General features: G+C 44.0%; 1 protein-coding gene and 1 long non-coding RNA gene across 2 annotated transcripts; both read right to left on the reverse strand.

Moving 5' to 3' along the window:
- LOC119490003 lies at positions 1 to 25842 on the reverse strand. Its single transcript, XR_005207305.1, has 2 exons — positions 25791 to 25842; positions 1 to 951 (listed from the first exon to the last, which is right to left on the reverse strand). It is a non-coding gene; the product is annotated as an uncharacterized LOC119490003 (long non-coding RNA).
- Positions 1666 to 25435, reverse strand: pard6b (par-6 partitioning defective 6 homolog beta (C. elegans)). Its single transcript, XM_037773107.1, has 3 exons — positions 24984 to 25435; positions 21328 to 21550; positions 1666 to 4319 (listed from the first exon to the last, which is right to left on the reverse strand). Exons 1-3 carry the CDS (start codon positions 25044 to 25046, stop codon positions 3397 to 3399), a joined length of 1209 nt encoding a protein of 402 aa, XP_037629035.1. The 5' UTR covers positions 25047 to 25435; the 3' UTR covers positions 1666 to 3396.
- Positions 25843 to 25982: the final 140 nt, after the last annotated feature.

The following is a 25982-nucleotide window of genomic DNA, read 5'->3' on the forward strand; positions in this document are numbered from 1 at the left end:
AGGACTGCTACATATTAGTTTATTTTATCCAGCTCCTCCAATCAGCAATTACAGGTGTACATCTATTTATTCATACATCTCCAGTTGAATCTTAAAACATTTTTCATTAAATGTGATAAAAATGTACATCATATATAGCATCGATATGAAAATACTGACAATCTTCATTACAAATCTATACCATAGGATTTATCTGGCAAGCAAAAATCATTGCTCAATCACTTTTTAAAAAATCTGACTCAAAGCAAAACAAGTTTTGAGGTTGTGCTAATACAACTGTTTCTCTCCCACAAAAATAATATTGATAATTCACAGTATGGAAAAAATAATAGTGTGACAGATTCTCCTGTTGCTTTAGCCTGAAAAGTAAAATCACCTACTGAAATCATCAACATCTACCATGAGATTTACGACCAAAACAACAAATCACAGATGAAATAAAACATATTATTTTATAAAAATAAAAGTCATGAAATGTGTACAAAGAAAAGAAAATATGCAGACGCATGATTAGAGAATAAATAACAATGTCGCTGTGGTTACAATCCCAGTGTCCTGTGGTAAAGTTAGAAATTAAGAAAATAAATTAACATTTGTTTCTAAAGGTCTTCCATTCAGAGTACCATTCATTACTGTTTTAATGTCGGAGTCCCATCAGCACTCTGTGTACCATAGAAGACAGTACCTTATACGCATATATATAATAGTGCACGCACACACACACACACACACACACCCACACACACCACCTGTGTGTTGGTTCCAGTCATAGATATTCACTGTCTGATAGGCTCAGCGGATATTCAAGCAATAAGCAGAAGGACAAAAGGATGGACATTAGTGTGATGGTGATCCGGATTAATGTACTGTGCTTCATTACAAGAGCACATTAAACATTACGGAGAGTGTGTGTCTGTGTGTCTGTCTGTCTGTCTGTCTGTGTGTGTGTGTCTTATAACAAGAGAGCAAATGCTGAAAATCAATGAGAGAAATAATAGACCTCTGCTCTGACTTCAGGGAGCCATTGAGGTTAATGGATATATACTTCCAGGAACTGAATCTGTGACAGAATTACTTCTTTCTGTGGAGAACGTTAAATGATTCAGCAACACACATTTCTGAGGGATTTCATCAGCATATTAATTGGAGTTAAAGATAGGGTCGACGATGTTGGAAAGCTAGCATAATTAAAGTAGTATCGCCTCAGGAGCTCCATCTAAACCTACCCCCTCCCCTCGAGGCAACGCCGCATCGTAACTACTTCAAAGACACTGAGCGAAGAGAGGACCCTAACTCAACAACGCTACCTCATGACAAGTAACCGCGGCAGTGCTACCTTTGGATGAGTTTTCTCTTCCATTCTCCAGCAAACAAGCCGTAGTTACGCGCTTTGAGTTCAGGCTGGTGCACGCCAAGGGTAGAGAACGAGCAGGGAGGCAGGGAGGCATCTGATTGGTTCTTTCCAAGCGGACCGCAAGGCAGTGATTGGTATACGTTTTTACAGGATTACAGCAGCTACAGATGATGGCTCTTTTCCGGTCCTTTTTCAGAGCTCATCAGTAATGGATCGCTGTCGGGGTGTAAAGACCATTTCAACCAATATAACAAATAGTGTCTACTGGAGAACATCGTCAACTCTGCCTTTAAGTGCAAGAATCTCACAAATATAATTTAAAGCTGCACTATGAAAAGGTGTTGGTGAATTCAAAGCATCCTGCAAGTCAAGTCAATTGTAGTTCTACAGCCCAAAATCACCTCAAAGGGCTGAGGAGGGGTTTTTTCTAGTGCAGCTTTAAAGAAAAAAACACAACAAAGAATTTTGGATTTTTTAAAATTTCTGTCAGTCCAGTTTTTGCTCATTACAGCCCAGTTAGGGACTTTTCAAAGAAAGCAACAGCTTGGATGGAAATACCAATACATGCTGAACATAAGTGAGCCCTGCCTCACCTTTATCAAACACTGTGAGTGAATCAGTTTGTGCCCAGTGAACCTGCATGTGTGTTTGTTTTAATATGACTCAATGTGACCAGGGCTTATTTTTAGACACAAGGCGGTTTCTCTCTTGTATATATCACTCATTTCAACTCTCGTATTTGCTCACAGTGTTTCAGTCCACCTATTGATCTGCCATCTGGGCCCAAAGTCAATATTTCATTCTGAATACAGCGGTTACATATCTCTCCTAGTGTGTCATTAATTGAATTCAATGAGAATGAATATATACCGAAAAGGAAAGTGGTGCAGAAATACTGGAGAGAACACTTTTCATATGTGAATGTCTCAGGACACATCCAAGTGAACTCAGAGATCTGGTGGTGAGAAAATGAATATATGATACAGCAGAGTCATGGTTCAGACAGAATGGAGAAGACAAACAAATAAAATATTAAAATCACATTTTGTCATTCGCACACATGCAGCAGCAGGGGAAACAGCCCTTGTCGTGGAGAGGAGGGGGGGGAGTGCAACATGAAGGAAATATGAGAGGGGAAATTAAAGACGTCCCAGTTAGGAGCAGTTTTCTGGAGTGACTCGCAACTTCCAATTGGTCAGATGGAAAAACTGGTCATACAGTCACCTGTGAGGTACAAGTATGGTGTAAAAAAAATAAAAAGAAGAAGAAACAGATATGAAATATTAAAATAATATAAAACACAGGCCTGATGGTAAAGGGTTTTTTTCAAAAGACAAGTTGCTCCCAAGAATGATCAGAATCATAAAGCTTTCATTATCAGTCAGTCATTAACACAGCAGGTAAAACAACAGTGGTTAAAAGCATCTGAGCCATCACACATAAAAACTACAGTATTATTGCAGATCTCAGCACTTGGTCGACTGTTTGCCAATGGCATGCTGTGGTCACCTGGGGGGGGGGATTGTCAGCAAATGTTTGAGCTAAAATCCAGCTCCAGTGTGTGTTTGTTATGGGGGGGGACGGGGACTTCTACCTTCATCTATTCATGGGACTGATGATGATGATGGGGTGTCTCATCTCTGCCCTCTTGTGGAGGCTCAGTGTAACAACAGTTTCCAGGTTAAAAACAAGTGCTTGTAGTGGTTCAGAAATGAAGAGGAGGGCATCAAATTACACTTCCTCTACACTTCTTTGTCTGACATCTGTGTGCCTGCAGAACTGGAGGAAGGGGGGTCACCACTATGGCACACATGCGTGGTCATTGGCATGTAGAGGAGAACAGTATGGAGTGCAGTATATTTGACGTGTAAATGTTGGGATGTACAAACATTTAGGTGTCATTGTTGGGATGTGATATGTACACGTTTCATTGTGCTTCTCAGGTCCAGTCTCTGTGTGACGGGACAGGATGATGATCCCTGTTTCAGTGATTGTCTCTCTGGTTTCCAGTGTTCAGTGTGTGTGTGTGAACGCCCAGCAGCCTACAGAGTTATAACAGTGCCGTCCTCCTCCAGACTCCGTCTCTCCATTGCTCTGTCTGGGGACGGCGTGGTCCGAGTGGCATAGGCGTTGCTTAGTGACCCGCTGCTGCCGCTGGCTGGCAGGGTTCCGTTGGCATTAAGAGAGAGGGCGGACGCGGAGGCAGTGCGGAGGTTGAGGTGCGGCTCGTAGCGAGGCAGCGAGGGCATGCTATAGTTGGAGGCGGTGCGTCTGATGGGCTCGGCCTCGCCTCCCGCCTCGATCACCAGATCCTCGTCGTCCTCGTCGCTCTCCAGCTCCCCGACAGGGAAGTTCTGGATGATGTGCGACGGCATGGAGGCCGCCGCACCCATCCCGCCGTGCGACGAGTAGCCATAGTAGCTGGCGCCGCTGTCCGACGAGCGTCCCGAGCTACCCGACGCCGTTCCTCCTCCTCCGCTGCGAACAACATTGTTGCGCTGGTTGGCGGGCTTGACGGTGATGATGAGGTTGTGACTGTTGGCGATCATCATGTCCGTCACCTGGTCCAAAGACTTTCCAGCCACCTCGATACCGTTCACCTCCAGCACCTCATCGTTGACGGCCAGCAGGCCGGTGCTCTCCGCCAGCCCGCCAGGCACCATGCGAGAGATGAATATCCCCGGGACCTTCTCCAGGCCCTGCGGAGTGACCCGCACGCTGGAGCCGTCACGGATGTAGAAGCCCAGCGGTTTTTCCTGGCCGTGCTTGTACAGGCGAACGCGTCTGTGCGTCTCGGGGAGGATGTCCACATCGATGATGGAGGACACGGGGCGGAAGTCCCTAGGAAGGCTGATGATCACTGGTGGTTTTTTCCTGTTGATGTCAGGCCGCAGAAGAACCGCCGAAAGCACCGTGTTTTTCTTCCTGGTCAGCGAGTTGGTACCAAACGTGTAATCAGCTTCCTCTGCAGAAACAACAGATAGAAGAAGTAGAAAAAGAGAAGTACAGAAGAGGAAGAGAGGACAAAGATGTGGCATGGAGACAGAAAGAAGGAGAGAAACAAAAGCTGGTTAGTTTTTTAATTAACATCATACCAGGCTAATTACACATCAAGGCTGACACTCCGTTGCATCATGTCGTTTCAGCAGAATTAATAATTCTTTGCAGTGGAGCAGCTCTCAGCCTGAGGCATCGCTGCAGGGTGTCTGTGCTGAACACACGCAAGACACTGATCCCCAGAACGCCCCTCAGGTCAGACTGATGCAAAACACGACACAGCCGCCAACCGGCGCTCAGCCCAACTCCCAGCCCTTCATCGGCACGCTGACAAATAACTAACATGGTAACGTGTGAGTTAGAGAGCTTTAGAGGTGCTTGGTTACCTTTGGACAGAGTCTTTATGCTAAGCGGAGACAGAGTGCGTTTGACAGAACAAAAAGATCACATTTGAACCAAGAATATTATGGTCACATTTTAGCTGCATGTGTCACTGGGATACCTTGAAACCCCGCCCCTTTTTATGTGCATTTAGAGGAGGAAGTGTGTACACTGCCGAGCTGCCATAGACTTTAACCCAGCATGGCTGATATTAACGCTAGACCGAGGGCTGGGTCCAGGAAAGAGAGGGAGAAACTAAACCTTGGTTCACTAATAGTTAACCAGCATAACAGCAGCAGCTAAATATTAACATCTTTGTGACTATTCTTTCCCTGTCCCCCCCCCCCAGCCTGCTCAACTCAAGTTCCTGTCTATTTCTGGTGTTATTTTTAACATCATTCTTTTGAATTTGTCCTCAACTTTTTCACCTTATTCATATCCCTCACTTTCTGCTGTTTTTACAGCACTTTGTAAACTCTGTTTTTAGATGAAAGTGCTCTATAAATAAAGCTCTGACAATCTTACACTGGCTACTTCTGTCCTCTCAGTGTGTGTGTGTCTGTGTGTGTGTGTGTGTGTGTAATCTGGGAAAATAGCCATTCAGGTGGCTGATAAGGATTCAGGCTCTCAGGTTCTGACAGGTAGGCACCCCACCACTCCCCTCTCCATCCTTAAAACCAAAACAAAGGATCAACTGTCCCGAGAAAGAGCGAGAGTCTCTTGTTTCAGTTCCCATGAGGCCGCACGAGTCTAGTGTTTATACACGTACTATGTCTATATCTACAGCCCTGACCTTTTGGGCCAACCCCCGCCACCCCATGAGAATAAAATACAGCAACAATAGCTTCATAAGAGTCTGTGAGGTCAAAAGTCTCATCATCGTAGCTCTGTTCTCTCTACAGGCCTTACCCTCGCCGTGCACATTAACACCGTCATAAAGAGGAGCATTATGCAAAAAGGGCGTACAGGTGGATGTTTGAGAGCACACACACATCTCCCTCCATTGCGGACACAAGGGTTGTTCTTGCAGTGCAGTCACGCAAAAAGAGGAGGTGACGCTCGACATCTCATTTCAATCTTTCTAGACTTCTTTTCATCTAAACCATCCCTCCATCTGCAGCATATGAAAGGCCAGACCTGACATAGAGAATAGGATGGTGCCTCAGGGCCACTCTCACACACACACACTCACAGACACGCACACACACACTGCAAAGAGATGCTGTTCTGGTGGTATAAGCATGCAGCTTCCTGACCACAGCATGTGTACTAGGGATGTGCATTCCAAGCAAAAATACTATTGGAAAATCACTGGGAATTAGTCGATTATTATTCGAAAAATCTACATGCAGTGTCGGCACATTTTCCCATCTAACGCTATGGATTAAGAGTTTATTTCAACCATATTTTTGGAACAGTGGAAAGACAAACTAAGACGGTTTTAGTGAGTTTTATTTTGTTTCTGTTGGGTTTGAATGGCGATATGTTTCGCTGCTCGAACAGCTGATCTACCTGCTGAAACTACAAGGGGCGCGTTTTTTATAAATTAACCGCTATTCAAAAAAATCGCAAAACATGACCCATCCCTAATGTGTACGCCTGCACACACGTGGAAACAACATATGTAAGCAGCACACAGAAGCAGGTGTTCATGGACACACAGTACATCTATCAGGTTTTTCTCTGGTCAGTGATGATGATGCCGGAACACTAATGAACAGCAGCACTGTGAGACCCACTACCCAGTAGACCATATCCAGCTACATTAGAGCTCATTAGAGCACAGAAGCAAAGCTCTCTATCTCTCCAGTCTAATTGGCTACAAAGGCCTATAGGCAAGGCTCGATATAAACACACACTGGTCCTCACTGGTTTGTATAAATGACCTTATTTTGCTTCCGCTTTTTTGATTTGCACACCGGGCTCACGAACAACACTAGCCCAGTGTCCCTCCCTGTGACACTAAAGATAATATGCTGGATGATATAACACACGGTTACGGAGGAACTATTAGACCAGTAATGTATTCCACCTGTAGGGAACACAGAGACTATAGTAGACCTGGGACACTAGTAAGTGTTTAATTCATGGTATTAATGGTTGACTGGTTCATTCCCCAAACATATTGTTTATCTTTACAATCAACTAATTGCAACATTTAATTTTAAATAAATCTACTTTTGAAAATATGATAGTGGTTAGTTACCTACATCACTGCAACACAGCAGATAATCATTTGCATGTGTGCATGTGTCTCCAATCCTCTTTTCCTTTTTATCTTACATATTTTAAACATGTGTATATGCACATACAGTAAATTGGTATTCTCTATATGTTTGTAAGTCAGGGATAATGTACAGCGAGCCGGTCATTGTTGTGAAAGAATCCCCGACAGGGCGATGTTGCACCCCGACGCCAAGCCCTGAAGGGGTTTCTTTCACAACAATGACCTGCTAGCTTTACGTTATCCCACTTATTACACGGCTACTTACTGAAGAAATCAATATTTTGACACAAAAACGGTCCTCCAGAGTCTGACATCAGAGCTGCGCCCATAGCAACGGTCTGCTATACATAGAAACGGTCTGTTATACAGAAATTACAGACCGCAGAATGCCGAGTTCAAGTTCAATCGAGTACTCAACACAGCCATGTAATAATCTAAGTTATTGTTGCTACATTCACATGAAGAAAATAAAATGTTATTCACAAAACCTTTTTTTAAAATCTGTGTTTGATCCTTTAATTAATTTATTTAGCTACTTTGGGCCAATTATCATGCTTTTGATGCATGCACAACTGTTGCATTATGGGAATATCTGAGCGCCATCAGTTGTCTATCAATAAAACCAATAGTAGTAACCTTTTATGTCACATTGGCGCTTCTTTCAGCAGACCAGCTGATGTGAGCCAAGAGGACGGAGACATCCCAACATGAGCCAGTGAAGAAGCTGCTAAGCTAACGGCTGAAGCTCCAGGACGATAAAGTCTAATGATCACGATGTCTGATCCCTTTATTCAGACAGCTGACAGGTTAATTAGTATCTGCTCTTGTGCATATGTAGTGCATATATAACTTCCCTTTTATTCCCTCTGTGCTCTGTAAATACATGAAGCATGACTGAGGTATGCTGCAGCTGCTGTGGCTAATGATTCATTGAATAAAAGAATCAGAGGTCAACTGTGAGGGCTTCATAGATTTGAGAGGAATGTTATTTAACATGTATGGTCCGATCAATGCAGACATGAAGAACTCATATCTGATTACGCTTCCACCACCACTTCTTCTCTCATGACCTAAATGTCCATTAAAAGGGGCTTCTCATCTGGTCAGACGATGATAGAAGATACACCTGCAGTGTATCAGTATCATAATTCACAAACCCTGAATGAAACTCAGAATCCCAGCCCTGCACTGCCCTGCTCTGCTCTCCATGGCTCTGCACAGGTTAGGTATTCCAGCTATGCACTGGCTGCTTTGATTTCCCACCACTCTGAATGGAGTCAGTGAGGAGCAGAGGAAGCGAAGCAATGGAGGAGAAAATAACAACCCAACACACAGCGTTGGACACAAGCAGTGATGCTTAGTCATTCCTCTCTGTAGTATGTAACACACACACACACACACACACACACAGTGAACAATTAATGCGTCTCTATCCGGACATTGAAGGGACTACGTCAACTCTGCCTGAGGAGAGGAAAGGACTTGTGTGAAGTGGCGTGCATTGGTTGAACACATCATCTTCCTCAGTGCTGTTCTTCACACTCTGGATGCATAACGGCTCCTACTCTGGACTCACGTTACGTGAAGTGCTCTGAATAATAGTGGTGTTTGCAGGCATTCAGAACACACCACACCTACTGACACACTACATACTAGTCTGGACCAAAAAAATATTACAGTAAAAATATGTTTTTACTCATAGAACAATTGTTTTCTATGCTTTGAAAATAAAAAATAAAAAATACAAAACTGTATTACACAAGTGTACGTCTGCAGAGCTGCTCCAACACTCTCATTACACTCTCTCTCCTTCAGTAACAGCTACACTCCTGGTTACACAGTATTACAGCTTGGATGATGCAGGATGACAGAGCCCTGGCTTTCCCCGGAACACAATGATCCCTGACGACAACGATTACTTCCTGATACGGTCATCCTGGGTGCTGCGTCAGGGAAACATGATACTGTGTCCAGGTGACACAACACGATCAGGAAGGAGCTACTTGACAGTCAGAAGTACTACCACTATCCCTACTACTACTGTTACTAGTACTACTGACTCTACAGTTATAGTTCAGGTACTGATCCAGCCAATCTTTCATTGTATGGCACAATAACTCCCCACTACTGTGGCTACTACTAAGCCTGTATAATTACAACTAGTGACAAATAAGGTCACAGCCAGAGTCTGAAATTAACTTTCTTCACTTCCTGCCACTGTGGCAAACAAGGTTTTTTTTTTGTCTGCTGCTTTTGAAATCTCTGCACTAAATGAAGTAATAACATTTTACATCTGATTTCATTCAATGTTCGATATATTTAACATAAAAAACTATTTATACAAGGTGAATTACAGTGATCAAATTACACCGTAGATTCTGGGGAGCCCTATTTTTTTGGGAGGGGAGGTGGGGGTAGCCTACTGTACACAGTACTGTACTTTGTTATTGTCATCTATAGTGGTTATTTGCATAAAAACACAATTCAAATGATTATGATTATTTAAAAGGGACTGTTTGTAACTCCTTACACGTATAAATCACCCGGGTCGGTGTCCCATGCGCGCTTGCATGTGCTCGCAAATGCGCGCTCGCGTGTGGCTACGCTATTCAGACGAGACTCCAACACAAACTACATGGAAGCACCAAAACCGCAAAGTTATATCTAGTGAATCCTGTCTTGCAAAACAGTGTTAGCTGCGGTCGGAGGACGCGGGGGAGACCGTAGCTTTGATCTCCAGGGCCGGAGTCTCTGCTGTACTCTGCTCCTCTGCCTGCTTGCCTTCACTCAGCTCGCTCCACCTCACGTGCACGCGTGCACACTACACACTGCAGAAGACTTTGTAGCTCTGAGAATATCTAGTGAATGTACAGTGGACGTTTGTGCAGAAATAAATGCTGCAGCTCCTCCAGACCAACAGAGGTTTTCCGTGTCTTGTGAAATGACGGGGCTCCGCAACGAGAAACGTTATGGTCTCCGACCGGGTGCCGGTGTCTCCCCTGTTTCCTCCGGCCGCAGTCGGGAGGATGAAGCAGGAAAAGCCAACACTAGGATCAGCAGTGATTCATGGAGAGACCTTCGTCTGGTCAGCTAACATTACTGCCAAGCAGCTGAAATATAGAGTGATATTGTGGTTTTAGCTGACGCGTGTCGCCTCAATGTTTTGAGCGATGCTCGTTCATGTCTATTTAGAGCGAGCACAAGTGCGAGCCCGAAGCTGACTTTCGTTGACTTAACGGCCACAGGTGTCGCTGTTAACAAGCATTTCTGATTCTTACAAATAGTCCCTTTAAATATTTGCATATTTGGACTGTGCTGCTAACAGCTAACTTTACTAACTCTCCTCCTGTTGATTTCAACACAGATTTGTTGTTCACAGTGAAGTATTATCAGGGAAAAAATAAGGTGTGCCCCTCAGCTTTAGAGCGCTTTTTTTTCCTCTTTGCCGTGTCTCCGGTCAAACAAACTGAAACATGATACGGCGTGCGTATGCGTCATCGTGCATGCGTAACTGTGGGAAAGCATCAATAAGAGGAATCGATAGTCACAGAGGCATGAGATGCCAAGAAAGCGGACAACTACGGTTCTCTAGTCCCATCACTAGCATTTTCCCTGCCTGCCAAAGTGTCGGGTGTCCTCATGATTTCAACCTTCAATGACAACAATTGACCTGCATTGTGGCGGGCTGTTTCAGACCCTGGTCACAGCACATATTAATCTCTAAAATAAACTGTCTGATATGTTGTCCAGAGACATGCATAAGTAGTGTTGTAGCTAAAAGCTTGCTAAAAAGACCAGTCTGTATTTGTTTATAATGAATAATAATTTCTGTCAATAAAAACGTCTTCAGTATCCAAACATGACACACGTCAGTATGAGAAACACGGAGAAACAACAAGCCATTGAAGGTTGTGGTGTTCTGGAAACAGTCAGGTTTGTGGATGACAAGCCCGGACGTTCACCACAGCCGGTGCCACGGTGTTCCTGACACCGAGCTATACAAGACGGGGAGGGGGGGGCGGGTGGGTGTCAATGTGAACTCATGTTGATGAGAACAACCAGGGGAGGTGTAAAACAAAAGACTTGAAACAGGCAGGAGAGACAGAAATAGAGAGAGAGAAGAAAGAGGAGGAGGTGATAAAAAACTTTCAAAGGAGTGCATTCCTGGAGGGTTACTATTCCTGGTGTGGTGAGCATACCTCCCTGGCACAGCCCTGATAAAAGTGCCTTAATGCTGCTGATAAGAGAGGGAGACAGAAATGGAAGGAGGAGGTCAAAGGGAGAGCGCTAAGAGGAAAGGACGGAGTAGCAGACTACACAGTGACTACTGATGTGAGTGACATGCTGTACCGTCCTGCGGAGGTCTCAAATAGAGCTGACAATCTGAAGAATTACTTATTAAATCCATAATTCAAAAGACTCCAGTCATGAACATTAGCCTGCTTCTAGGCCTCCTCATATAATCCCAATCATGAATTCTCCATTACACTCATCAGTCCTGCTTTATTATTCTGTCAGACAGGAGCCCTTTATAAAAAAATACTGAATCTTATCTACAGCTTTAATGTAGCGGTGTAGAAATCAACAGAGCTCACGATCAGGGTTGATGCAGAATTAATACATTTTATTTGCCATTACTCATGTACAGCACTTTTCTGTGTGTGTCTGCGTCTCGTCTGCACTATGAAGCCATTCCATCAATTTCTTTTGTGCTGACATCGACACCTCTCTCCTTCCTGCAATGCCTCCTCCCCTCCCATCTTTCTCCCCCGTTTCCTTAGTTCAATCTGTCCCTCAGTCTCTCTGCTCCACCTCTGTCTGTCCCTCTTGGTCTTGCAGATTCTCCTCTTTCTGCCTCCGTTCTCCTTCTATTTCTTTGTAGCTCTCAGGCTGAACCGCTCTCAGTGCTGTGATTCTACTACTAGAGATAAATCAAGCACAGGACTCGGTGGTCCTGGACCTGGAAATGTTAGCCTAGGAGTCTAGGACAGTGGCAGGGATGACCAGTACTGGGACTCAGACATGCTGCGAGGAATCAGCATGGGGAATGTAGACTGGAGCAGGGATGTGCCTGGGGCTGAGGCTGGACTTGAGCTTTGGACAGGTACGGGTAGGGGACAGGGGCGGGTCACTTGGGGATGTATGTTTCAGTAGCGGGTTACAGGAAGGAGGCTGAGTCTGGGGTGCGGTGGCTAGATCTGGGTCTGATAAACCGAGCCTTCTACGCAGCCCTGCTAAATGTAGCCTCCAGTAGGACGAGGGAGAGGAAGGACTAGATCTTGGGGAGGATGGAGGAGTAGAAGGGAGGGAGGAGCAGCGCCGTGGGCCGGGGGAACCCAAGTCTAGTCTCACAAGCCTGTCGCTCATACGTCTGACGAGGGACTTTACAGGGGTGGGACGAGCAGGGGCACTCTGTGATCCTTGCTCTGTCCTGCCTTCAGCATCTGGCTCTGGAAGACAACACAGCCAACCTGCAGTTAGATCAGCCCACTGAGGCCAACGTCTCAATGCGAAGATGAGCTTTTAACCGACTGCACTGTAGCTACAGCAATGAAAGGCTAAACAGCATTAGAAATGTGAGGAAAATGCATCGGTGTAATTAAAACCATACTGATGGCCCATCTGTACACTGAAAGGATTAAAGTGTAACTTCCCCCCCAGGTCAAGCGCTCGTTGATGTAGTTATAGCGTTAAATAGCACTGGGAACTGGCTAACGGAACCGGGTGAAACAAAAGCATGATTGGTTGACGCTTCTCTGTGTTATTGGAGCGCTGAAAAAAGTTGAGACCAGTTCAACTTTTATTTGTAACGTGTCACGCCCGTCACACAGCGCCCTGTCGGGCGTCAGTTTGTAGCTTCATGTCAGCGGCTTCCATTGAAATTGGCTTGTAGAATGTTGCTGCGTCGCTGGTAGTGTGAAAACAGCTTTAGTCCACCCACTGAAGGAGATTAAACCACGCCTACTTCCGTATGATAAAAGCTTTGATGCAGCGTCAACAAATATGGCCGCTACAGTAGCCTGGGAAATAGTGATATGGGGCACTGAATCTGATGGATTTATTGTTTATAAGTCCACAAATGAGAAAAGAGTCACTCTCTCCACCGCTAGGAGACTACTTCGCCGGGAGGAAATGCTGATTTTTATAAATTTGGTAAGAAATGTCAATGTTAAAACTAGCTTTGCTGTGATTCATCACAGTGCAGTCATAATATCATTTAGTTTACAACTTCAAAAACATGTTGAAGTGTGCAGTCCCTGTTTAACCCACACTGGCCATAAAGAGATCCCTTCCTAAAGCATATCAATTTAATATAGCTGCATAAAAGTGTAAAGAGTGTGAAAGTAGAAAGGATAAGGATTATAAATAAACTACTAACAGCGACAGTAGTTAGGCAACAGTGTTTGGGAGCTGCATGTCAGAGCCTGCTGACTGTAGTGTACTGCCAGCTGGGGTAAATACACTGAAAGAAATTCACAGATAAGCATATCAGTTATCATGCTTCATATCAATATGACTGTAGCAGCAAGCCCGGGGGACATAAAAAAATGCTTTTTAATTAAAAATCAGAGAGAAATGCATCCGTCTGCCCGCAAGTCAAAATGAAGAGATATCCCTGATTATTAATGTACTCAATGTAATACATCTTCACACCTTTCAGTCTACATGATTTTCATTTTAAATACTAATAAATAACTACACACACACACACACATCTCTTTGTTCAACAAATCTACCATCCATGGTCTTCACAGCAACACTTCACCCAAAATCCAACGCCTTAAAAAAGATCGTGCCATCAATCACTCTAATAGCTGCCGTGTTTACATCCGTCAGTCCTCTAACAAATCCTCATTCAAATACCATCTAAGAATACATTACTTGCGCAGCTGATTGATAGTCCAGTGTTGGTCATGTATGTTTTTTGTTCTTTTTCCCTGATGCTCGGCTAACAGCGCGTTAGCTCGGCGGCTAACAGCGGGTTGGCTCTGCGGCTAACAGCGCGTTGGCTCGGCGGCTAACAGCGCTTTGGCTCGGCGGCTAACAGCGCGTTATAATATCGTATCGAGATCGTGAACCCAATATCGTGTATCGTATCGTATGCTGAGTGAATCGTCACACCCCTACTGAAAGGTTATTATGACATTTTTGCCCAAAGATGCCATAAATATACTGCCTACTGAAGCTTTAAAGCATGTCACACATACACCTGACACAATCAGTACTTCCTGTTCCTTAGCTGCATTTATATAGCTCACTTCCTCCTACCTTTCCCTCCCTTCCTTCTTTGTTGTTTTTCAGTTTCTCTCTTATGGTCTGCAGTAGTCAACAGTCCACTTTCTTGCTTTCTCTTTGCCAGTTTAACCCACTGCTTCCCCCTCACTCTCCCTATCACCTCTCCATTTCTCTTTCTGCATTGATCCAAAGTTCTAGTTTCTCCCTCCTTTCTCGTGCAGTCTGTTTTTTTTTTTCAGAGCTCCTCCTGTTTCCCTCCCTCCATCTATCCATTCATCTTCTCTGACCAACTCTGTTACAGAGACTGTCAGAATGTCTCAGCTCAGAGAGTCTGGGCTGCTGTCGTCTCCCCCCTACTCTTCCTCTATCTAAGCCAGCCTTCCTCCATCTTCTGCATAAAGTCTCATGTAGCTGGGTTTCAGAGGGTGGAGAGTAACGTTGTAAGTCTCTCTCTCTCTCGTTTGAAATGTTCTCTCCACTTTCTTTCTTTCTTTTGCTGCCTGGACTGTTGGTCATCTCTTTCCCTGTCCATCTATACCCCCTGTTGACGGAGCCAGGCTCTGGAGCCCAGGGTCCAGTCTGGCCTCCTGTCCTGTCTAATCTAGCCAGCAGACGTGATCACAGGCTGGCCACATTCCACCCAAAATGCCCCCCTCCTTCCATCTCTCTCCCTCTCTTTATTTCTTTCTCTCTCTCTCTCCCACCCTCCCCAGCTTGGGCCTCACTCTGCATTCCTCCCTCACTAATACTATTCCCACTATCCTCCCCTCTCTCTCGCTGCATTCCTATCACACTTACACTACTCCCTCTCCTTTCCCCACATCTCTAATTACAAGCCTTGCCTAAACAATGCCTTATACATTACTCACTCTTTAATACTGTTTACTCTGTCTCCCTTTCATCCTTCCATCTCTCTTATTAGCTCTGAGACATGTTCCTCCTCCACGCATTCCTCCTCATCGTTCCCTCACAGCATCCGAGGGAATAATTCATGCTCTGTGGAAAAACTTGAGATCCGAAGCAGGGGTGGCTGATTTCTATTATTTTCACAGATTGTGTTCCTAAACTTCTCTCCTGTGCTTCATCCATTACACCTGCCAGCACTTTGTCTCTCTCTCTCTCTTTAATCCTTCATCTCCAGCTATAAATCTCTCCTCACTTCTTCTAACTTTTTAGGCTTTGTCTCTTTCATCCAAATCTTTTCCTCCATCACCACCCATGGATGTATTAAGAGAACTGGATACAGCGTTGGAGGCGGGGCCCTTGCGGATCTTGGGCACATGGAACATGCGCAGTAGCGTCTGCTCGGTCACATGATTAGGTCACGGGGTCACAGTCTTCACGCTGCATCATGCCGCCATCACGGCTTGCTCACATGAACGTAGCGTACACGAGTTTACCGCGCGTACTTATACTTACCGCTGTAGTAGCCTAGCCTACTAACCGCAGCAGCTAGTGTTTGTTTAGGAGACAGCGGCGCTGCAATGGTAATTTAATAGGGGTGTGACGATTCACTCAGCTCACGATACGATACACGATATTGGGTTCACGATCTCGATACGATACGATATTATAACAATAATTTTAACAAAACTTGAAAGATGAAAATATATGACTGAAAACATAGCCTTTTATTCAAAAGACATAAAATGCAAAGCAATGCTGTTGTTTGCCCTACAGTTCCATTTTTTATGGTATCAGTCCTTCCTCCTGTCCTCTGCTGATGTCACTCACTGCTGCAGGTAACGTTAGGGCTGGTAGGAGGGGGACTTTGTCTCAGCCAGCTGATCAGTTTACCAGTTGATACATGATAAACTAACCTAAACAGTTAGACTACACAGCCTACTGCCAGCTTTTGTTTCAGTCAAAACTCAACTAAATAACCTACAGGTGTTTACAGTTAGCTGTTAGCCGCCGAGCTACCACGCTCTCCTTGTTTAAACATAGCGGCGGAGGATGACAGACTGCGGACAAAGCAAAATGAAATGTTGCTTTCCTACATGTTCAACCGTTTCATCGTGTTTATGCTTGTTGTTTTGTGATTGGTTCAATTTCCACGAGGGCAGACCAGATTTTACTGCGCATGTGTTGTACCCCGATACTCAGCCTCCTTCCATAGGCCTTGAACAGCAGCAGGAAGAGGCTGCAGCTTTGCTTTAGCTCCGGAGCCCGTATGTACGTAGTACTTATTATGCCCTGATATCGCGATTCAGTTTTTTGTCTCGACGATGTATATCATCACGTTCTTATATCGCGATATTTCGTGGCACGATATTTCGTCACACCCCTATAAAATCAATCGTTAGGTTGTTTGGAAACGGAGATGTTAATTAAAGTATGTTACATTAACGGAATGCATGAACACATTCACGGCACAGGCTTTACAGCATGCAGCCCATGGGTGTATTATAAGACAATAAAAGTGATGAATTACAGCCAATATATCCATTATTACAGCCGCATACAGCTAGCAGGAAGGTGGCAGGCAGAACCCAGATACGTCACATGAGCGTGCAGGGCGGCGCAGTCTCGTGGGTCTGATGCGCTTTCATTATGTCGAGGAAAATAACTCCGGAGTCAGCTATTAGTTTATTTTACAACTTAAAAAACTTAATTTTGTTAATAAGGGCTATCTTAGGTGTACGTACTGGGAAGTTGATTCACCTCAAAAAAAATTATCCGCTGAGTTACAGACGTCTCTTTCCCAATGTAAGTCTTTGGGAAAAAGTATTTTTGGGCCCAGTGCATCACGTGACTGACACGGAAGTTGCAGTACTGCCGTTTGGCCACTACGAAAGTCGGGATCGACAACTGGTGCACTTCCTAGGCGCTTGTCACCAACACACTGTCTTCCTTGTTTCATCTGGCTCTGTGTGACTGTCACATTCTCCCCTCATCTCTTTCACTGAGCAGCGTCTCTCCAGCCTGGGTACACTCCTTATCACCCTCAGAGCCGCTGCTGTTATCCTGCTCAAGTGCTTGCTTTGCAGGGTAGGTAGACTTTGTCCTCCGTGTTGTACTTTCACACTGTACATTTCCTTTTCTCTGGCGGGATGATTCATGCGCTGGTTACTAATTACTAAGGCAGTCCCTGCTGGGATACGCAAATACAAGCATTCCTGTCCCTCCACCTTAGTGTGGAAGAGTTACGGTCCATTCAGGACTGAAACTGTGTGGGCAGCGTCACCACACAAACCCACGCCCTGAGAGAGATATGCTTGAAAAGCTGACACCACTACAAGGATGACAATCTAGAAACTCTGTGTACGTGTGTACGTGTGTGTGTGTGTGTGTGTGTGTGTGTGTGTGTGTGTGTGTGTGCTCTAACGTTCTGCATGACTAATACAGGCAAACAGGGCGCCACTTGAACCCAGGAGAATCCCTTCTGACAACCAGGTTTACAGCCAATCAAACAGAAACCTGGGCGTCACTCATAGTTTCCCCAGGATCAGAAACTATACCTGAAATGCAACATTTGACATTTCTTTCCTCAGGCCTTCATGACCAACTGAAACAATGCACTTCTACCGAAAGTTTTAGCAATCCAATAGAATCATAATCAACAGACGGGACACCTGAGGCAGGATCTGGAAAGATGAGATGTAAAGCACACTAGAGCTATAACAAGGATACTAGAGCTAAAAACAAGGTGCAGCACCTTATCAATGCTTTGTGACTGTCTTGTGACGATCACTTTATGTTTGGTTATTTATAATATACAGTAAAGCAAAGTATCACATTATCATACTACTGATTCTCTCCAATCGAAGCTTCATATTAGACAAGGATTTATGACAAACAACAACTGACACACTGACTGGGGGTTAGAAAAAGATAAGAAACCGTCATGTGTCCAAAGCTGCTCTTTGTCAGCAGTCACTGATATGACAACAAGGACAAAATAGATATAAATAAATATATTACTTTAAAAATAGACTAACCTCAACAGCTGACAAATGACCACAACATTCCCCAATCAAACCGAGCGTAGTAAAAACAGTGAGGACCAGGAAGTGGCTCTCAACAACTCTCATGTGAGGTGCTGCCCGGACTGGGCGTCTTTATGAGGTTATTGATTCTGATTCAGATGGTTTGTGTCGAGTCTCTGACACATACACTACTCAAAATAGCTATATGAGAATATCACACACATCCAAATGAAAGATTAAGTTGCAGAAAGACCTTAAAAAGGGACAGTTCACCCCGAAATCAAACCTAGATATTTTACCTCTAGTGCTATTTATCAGTCTAGATAGTTTTGGTGTGAGTTGCCGAGTGTTGGAGATATCAGCCGTAGAGATGTCTGCCTTCTCTCCAATATAATGCAACTAGTTGGCACACGGAAAAAAAAATACATTTGAAAAAGTCATCAGCAATGTCTCTCTCCAGAAATCACACCTTGTTGTGAGCAGTTTCATGTAGGAACTATTTTCTTTCTACCGAACTACACCACTACGCCAACCGTATCACCACGCAGAGGGAAGCGTGCGTCTACTCGTGGATGAGAGGCTTGTGCGAGATGGAAATATTAATGGCGTCCGAGCTCTAACGTTAGCTAGCTCAGTGGTGTATCGGTTAGCTATGAGCCTGTCGTCCATCAGTAGACGCACGCTTCCTTCTGCGCGGTGATACAGTTGGCGTAGTGATGTAGTTCGGTAGATGATGAAACTGAACATGAAACTGCTCACAACAAGGTCTGTGGATTATCTTGAGTAACTAGATCATGATTTCTGGAAAGAGAAGTTGCTGATGAGTTTTTCAAATGTATTATATTTCTCCAACACTCGGCAACTCAAACCAGAACTATCTAGACTGATAAATAGCCCTACAGGTAAGAAGAAAATATGTATTTCTGATTTTGGGGGTGAACTGTCCCTTTAAGACAATTTGTCTTTTCAAATGCCAGTAATACTGCTCCCAGCATGCTTTGCAGCTCCCATCAGCCTTAAAGGGGACTCAAGCACTGTTAATCCACCTATGAACAGGCCTCTTCACTGCTGCCATGACAACCAGTAAACAGTGGACACCTCGCTGCCAGCTCAATAACCATCAACACATTGTTCGTGGATGGGGGGTTGTAGGGGATCCCCGCTGCTGCTGAGTTATACTGGTGTGTGTTGAATCCACACACACAGTATGAGGTTAATGGCTGGTCAGTGATGTAGCGTTGATGCATAAACAAGAACAATGTGGGCTTTATTCAAGAACCAGACCCTCACAGCCTGACATCCATCCATCGAACCAAAAAGAATAAATAAATAAATAAATAAATAATAACCTCACATGACAGGCATGGACTGAACTGTGCCCAGACTAGACTCTTTTTTTTTTAAACACACAAATTATATCAATGGAGATTGTCTGTCAGAAACCTGTTTACAATCACTGAGATTGGAGATTAAGAAACATTCCCCAGATATTTGTGATATAATATATAGATAAGAGTTCCCTGCACTGCTCCACGAAGACCAAGTTATAACAAACTGTGACGCACACTGCTGCCCTGTCTGAAGTCCTGCTCTTATGCAATAATGACCAATCACATCACATCTGACCATCTAAGCGATTACATCCTCTCTCTGTTACCGTCTCAAAGGACGTAGTAGTAGTCTAGTGGCATTATAAGCCAGTTTGTGACAGTAAGACTGATGTGCTGTGGTGCACTAAACAAAAACTGGTTTAGTGGAATCACTCAGCAGCCAAGAGCAGAAACCTGTGGTAGGGCTGTAGTACAGGTGTGTGACTAAGTGTGACCCTCTTTCTAAGACTCGCCTGGTTATATGAGGGTTTTAAAAAAGGACAATCTCCTATTGGTGTAGGGTCATTTGTGCTGAGAACAACAAACAAGATTTATGAAGGACTTAATAACATTAAAACAATTTCTCCAAAACTAAATCATTTCTCATCTTCTGTCAATTTGACATCATGTTCAAACTCTGGTGCGGACCAAACAACCGAACTCTGGTCCACCTGAGGTGGTGGGTCTCGGTCCGCTTCCAAGCAGACTCTGGTGCGGTTTGTTTCTGGTGTAAACCTCCCATCCCCAACATACTGTAGAGAAGCCTCAACTCCCCATAGAGCATCACTAGAGATAATAACTAGTGTCTGCAGATATATAATAAATGATCTATAAGCTGACAATCTGCTGCAGCCGCACACTCAGAGCCTTTAAAGCTGGGACCAACTGGTGCTGAGCTGTAAGGTGAAGGGGGGTCTGAGTGCAACAGGGTCTCCAGGTCTACAGGGGGTTGTGGCTGCATTAGTGTGTGTCTTCTGTCTTTGTTCTATCTTTTCTACAAGGCAGCGGCAGCGTGTGTGATGCCTGCATGACTGTGTTTTCCTGTGTTTTCCTGTGTGTGTTTGTGTGAGCAGCAGTGAGCCCAGCGTGGGGCTAGTGTCTGGAGCGTGTAATTGAAACACAGTCCCATGCAGCGCTACACAGTGACCCCACTAATCTCCTCCTGACAAAGTGGCTTAGCTTCTATAGGGTCATATGGCACAGCGAGACAGCTTAAACACAACAGAGCGAGCGGCCCGACCTGCCCCGGCCAGCAGACCCCGGGGTCCCCCTGCATTCAACAGGTCACACTCATTAGCTAGGACGCACTTCAAAAATCAATACAACCAAGATTTTTATACATGTAGTCAGACAGAAACAGGTTTATGCTAATCCCAAAGCACGCGCAAACAAAGACTAGCAAGTCATGAGCAAATACTACAGCAACAAAACGTCTAGGTGCTACAATTAACTACCCCCCAAGCGCCTGAAAAGATGGAGGAAAGATGATTACATCAGAGCCAGCGAGGACGTAAGAAACAACAGCAGTGCTGTATACAGAAAGCGTTGAACTTGTCAGTAGTAGCACAATAAACACACACCTCATGAGTGACAACACAGGATATCCTAATAGGGCAAGTACCCCCTGGACTGTCTGATAAATGGTTGTCAGAGAGAAGTGAGGAAATATTCATCACTCTCTTTTTGATTATCTAGACCAAATACACAAAGCTTAATCGCATAAGTTCCTGTTCAGCAGCCTATCCCATAATTCTAAGCTATACTATTCAAAGCTAACAATACTTTTGTTTGTATTTCCATATTAGAGCAGATGTGCCCTTCCTCTGTTCTTACCTTTCCTCTGGAGGAACAGTCTGAGTAGAGGGCTGGCAGTGGAGATGGCTTTGTGGTAGTTATCGTCATTGTTGATGGGCAGCAGGTCGCCGTGCACGTCAGCGTAGCCCACCAACAACTCCACATTGGGGATGCGATGCACGTGCTGCAAGAGGCCGTAGAACTCATCGAAGCGGCCCGGCTTCGACCGATCCAACGAGAACCGACGAAACTCTGCACCAAACTGAGACAGAGCAGACAGGCATACACATGTGAGCACAGCTGTATAAACACACATGGCTATGAGGGAGGTTGAGAAACTGGTTAATTAAAAAGGGACTCTTTGTAAGTTCTTACATGTATAAACATGTTTTAATCGTTTTTTTTATTGCCAATGTGTGAACAGGTTGGAACCTAAAAAATAGACTTTCCGTGACTTTCTGGATTTCCTCTATCAGCCTGTAGACTAGGGATGTCACGAGAACCGTCACAATGCCTGTAATGGTCATTTGGTACCGGAGCGGAGGTACTGGAGATGCGAATCTTCCGGATGTAATGGGGGCAGTATACGCTACAAGTGTTCTCATCTGCCGTGAAATGAAGGAAGAAGAAGAACGCAACGGAATGCATGGAAAAAAACAACAACACGAGACGTGAAAGATGGCAGCTGCTGCAGTGCTACCTCCGCCTAAACTCGTTGAGAAAACAAATAGCAAGAGTCGGGTATGGAAGTATACTTTACGTTCGAGGCGGATTTACAAGGAGTAATAATAGATTCGCAAGAAACGGTATGCGGCGCAGTAACGGTGCCGTCGTACTTTTCTTTCCAAAGGAGGAAATACTTCCAATTTAGCAAAAAAAGCACCTCAAAAACAGACATCCAGACAATATTGTTTGTTTTAAATACTCGAAGGCTACATTTCAGTGTTCTGTTTTGCAATGTTAATAGACGTTTCTTTTTATTTATAACTTAACGGCTACATGCCTCTGTTTTTTGTAATGTTCAAATGTTTTAATAAAAGGAGTGCGTGTTGAATTACATGGAATTTATTGTTTTTTTGTTTTTTGTATCGTGTATTCGAATTGGTATTGAGAATCCTGTAAATTCACTGGTATTGGTATCGACTGCTAGATTTCTGGTATCGTGACATCCCTACTGTAGGCTGCTCATGATGTGAAAAATGTGGTCCGGTTTTTCTGGGAAAATCCAACGGCTGTGACGTCATGCGCGCTCGCGAGTTCTTACATAGAGCCCCTTTAAGGGCCAAAGAAAATGTGAGATAGCCGAGATCTGCGTGTATCTGCATGCACACAATATATTAAGAAACATCTCTTTAAAGGGTCGGAGATTTGGGGCTGTGACTGATGAGTACACACTGTTCTGGTAGCCTAGCTAATTTCAAAACCACTGGAAGCTGTATGCAAGAGTCTGTCATCCATGTGTACAAGCTAACACACCACATGTGGTAAATTATTAATGTGGATTTTTTGATGCGTGTATCTCTATGTTTCTGTGTTTGTGGATGCAGAGACTGAACATCAGGGTCTAATGAAGCTGTCTGACAGAATGGTTGGTATTCAGTTAAAAGGTCCCATGTTGTAAAAAGTGAGATTTTCATATCTTTTATATTATAGAGTGATATAAGTGATATATAAATACTGTGAAAGTATCAAACGCTCAATCCACAGATTAATAAACACAGCCCGAATTCAGAAACTGCGCGTTTGAAACAAGCCGTCAGGATTTCTGTCCATTTGTGATGTCACAAATCTACAATATTTAGACAATTTCACAGTTTTAGACGTAAACATACTAAATGTGTCCCAGTTTATTTCCTGTTGCAGTGTATGTGAATTACATCAACTGACAGGAAGTGAACATGGACCCGAGCTGTTGCCTAGCAACGCAATTCTGTTGCAATTCTGTTGCAATTCTGTTGAAATGCGCTTAAACGGAGTGTTTCTGAGGGAGAGTGAATACAGGTATATTCAGACAGACAGTATGAGGAAAAGCATGTGTTGTTTGAACATTAAAGCTTGTAAACATGTTCTAGTAGAAACACAAAATACAAGTATGAACCTGAAGATGAGCATGATACGTCCCCTTTAGAGAAAGACTACATGCATTCCCACTAAACATGTTGCTGGCTGTGAGTAACGTAGTAATCTGTGTGGTCAGACTGGATCAATGGCTGCAGGAGCCTCATCTTTAGACAACTTGGCTGAGACAGAGCCCGAGGAGTACACACAAGTGTTGTGGTTACTGTTGCCGAGCGCTCACAAAAGATGATCTACAATTCACTGCCAACCTGGACACCCGTCATCTTATAGTACAAAGCAGAGTTATATTAACTATAGAACAGGCCCCAGGGCTATTTCTAGTAAGTACCTGCATTCAGACAGGCGTAGACAAAACAAAAGGTTTCTATCTTACCACCATGAACTATACGACTGTAGTACTTATTATTTTTAATTCCAACTAACTAATTAAATTATTTTTTGTGTTATTTTTTCTGTAACTTTACCTCTGTGTGGGAGTGGGAAGCGATGTGTATGTGTGTATTTATGTATGTACATATTAAATGTTAAATGTAAGATATAATATTTTTTTGTATTATGGAACCGGTGTTATTTTTTTGTTATGTTTGTTATGCTTTGTTTGGAAAAAAAAGGAATAAAAAAAAATAATTTTCCCAAAAAACAAAAAATAGACAAAACATGTCAGATGACCCTGGAGGAGCTGAACAATACCATACTATACTATACTAAAACTATACTACTGTAGTACTTATTATTTTTAATTCTAACTAACTAATTAAATTATTTTGATGTTATTTTTTCTGTAACTTTACCATAGGGGTGGGAAGAAGGCTGTACCTGTCTCTGTGTGGGAGTGGGAAGCGATGTGCATGTGTGTATTTATGTATGTACATATTAAATGTTAAATGTAAGATATCATATTTTTTTTGTATTATGGCACCGGTGTTTTGTTATGCTTTGTTGGGAAAAAAAGGAATAAAAAAATAATTTTCCAAAAAAAGGAGTAGACAAAACATGTCAGATGACCCTGGAGGAGCTGAACAATGTCAAATAAAGAGTATTAAGTAATAAGTAAAACTTACATTGTAATAGTTAACTATACCAACATATAGGTCACAGCTTGTGTCAACAACGTATGTAGTTGTTAAAAACTAGTTGTGAGCTGCATTCAGGCCTCAGTCCTCCGCATGTGACAGGCGGAAGGAGGCCGAGTGACACCTGAACACACCTGAGCACACCTACAGGACAACAACACAACAAGTTAACACCTTTAAACTAGCTAGTTTGACCTAAACGTGTTGTAAACGCCCCGTGGGGTGATTGTGAAAGGAGAAGTGGAGTGCAACTTTGAGTGAGTGTTAGTTAGAGGAGCAGAGAGGAGGCTGACAGGTGTGACACCTTCAGACTCCCTCACATGATAAACTCCGGTCAACATCCCGGTGTTAAACATGGCGAGCTAGCAGCCAGCTAGCCTCTACTCGGTAACAACCCGGTGTTGAGCTTTAGCAGCAGAACTTGCTATGAAGCCACTTAGCAGGCTAAATTAGCCAGAGGAGTAGTAGTCATCATAGGAGGAGTAACAGATAGAGTAAGTAGTAGAACTGACAGTTAGAAGTGTCCGTTAACGGTAACGTTACCTTGCTCTTCACCTCCACGGCGCTCAGAGACCGGTCGCTCGGTACTCGGTGGTTCTTGTTCATGTTTCGCTAGCAGCGGACCGCCGCCGCCAAAACACCTCACTCACACACACAGCAACACCAACAGCAACACCACTACCACTACCACTACCACCACCACTGATGCTGCTGCTCTGGAGACAAACTCCGCGGATGTATCCACCAGGTAAACGGTATTTCTCCGGTAACACGGTCTGTCCCACGACCTCTCCAACGTCTCCAGTAACACGGTAATGTCTGTCCCCACGACGTCTCCACGTCCTCTGGTCTCTGTTGGTCCTCCTGCCGACCAGCCCGGCTCACCCGGGAAACTTCTCTCCTCTCATACTGACTGCTGGAGCTGCACCGCTACTGAGCACTGAGTACCCAGTACTGAGTCTGCCCTATGTATCTCTATGTCTCTCTACCGCTCTCTCTCTCTGAGACTTCAAAATAAAAGGCTCTCTCTATATACCTCTCTCTTTCTCTCTCTCTCTCTCTCTTTCTCTCTCTCTCTCTGAGACCTCAAAATAAAAGACTCTCTCTCTCTACCTCTCCCTCTATCTCTTCAAAATAAAAGACTGTCTCTCTAGCTCTCTCTGTCTCTCTCTCTCTCTGAGACTTCAAAATAAAAGACTCTCTCTCAATACCTCTCTCACTATCTCTTCAAAATAAAAGACTGTCTCTCTACCCCTCTCTCTCTCTCTCTCTCTCTGAGACCTCAAATTAAAAGACTCTCTCTCTCTACCTCTCCCTCTATCTTTTAAAAATAAAAGACTGTCTCTCTACCTCTCTCTGTCTCTCTCTCTCTCTCTCTGTGTGTGTGTGTGTGTCTCTCTCTCTCTCTCTCTCTCTCTGTGTGTGTGTGTGTCTCTCTCTCTCTCTCTCTCTCTCTCTCTCTCTCTCAATTCAATTCACATTGCTTTATTGGCATGACATAACACTGTACATATTGCCAAAGCATATTCAAATTATGAAAAT

Source organism: Sebastes umbrosus, chromosome 6 (genome assembly GCF_015220745.1).
Source record: "Sebastes umbrosus isolate fSebUmb1 chromosome 6, fSebUmb1.pri, whole genome shotgun sequence".
Lineage (NCBI taxonomy): Eukaryota > Metazoa > Chordata > Actinopteri > Perciformes > Sebastidae > Sebastes > Sebastes umbrosus.

Bases quoted from the DNA above. Each gene is read 5' to 3' on its own strand.
- pard6b (XM_037773107.1), bottom strand. From the start codon at position 25,046: ATGAACAAGAACCACCGAGTACCGAGCGACCGGTCTCTGAGCGCCGTG. The intron at 21,551-24,983 runs GTAACGTTACCG...GCTCTGTCTCAG, and splicing joins CCGTGGAGGTGAAGAGCAAG to TTTGGTGCAGAGTTTCGTCG. The intron at 4,320-21,327 runs GTAAGAACAGAG...TTGTTTCTGCAG, and splicing joins ACTGTTCCTCCAGAGGAAAG to AGGAAGCTGATTACACGTTT.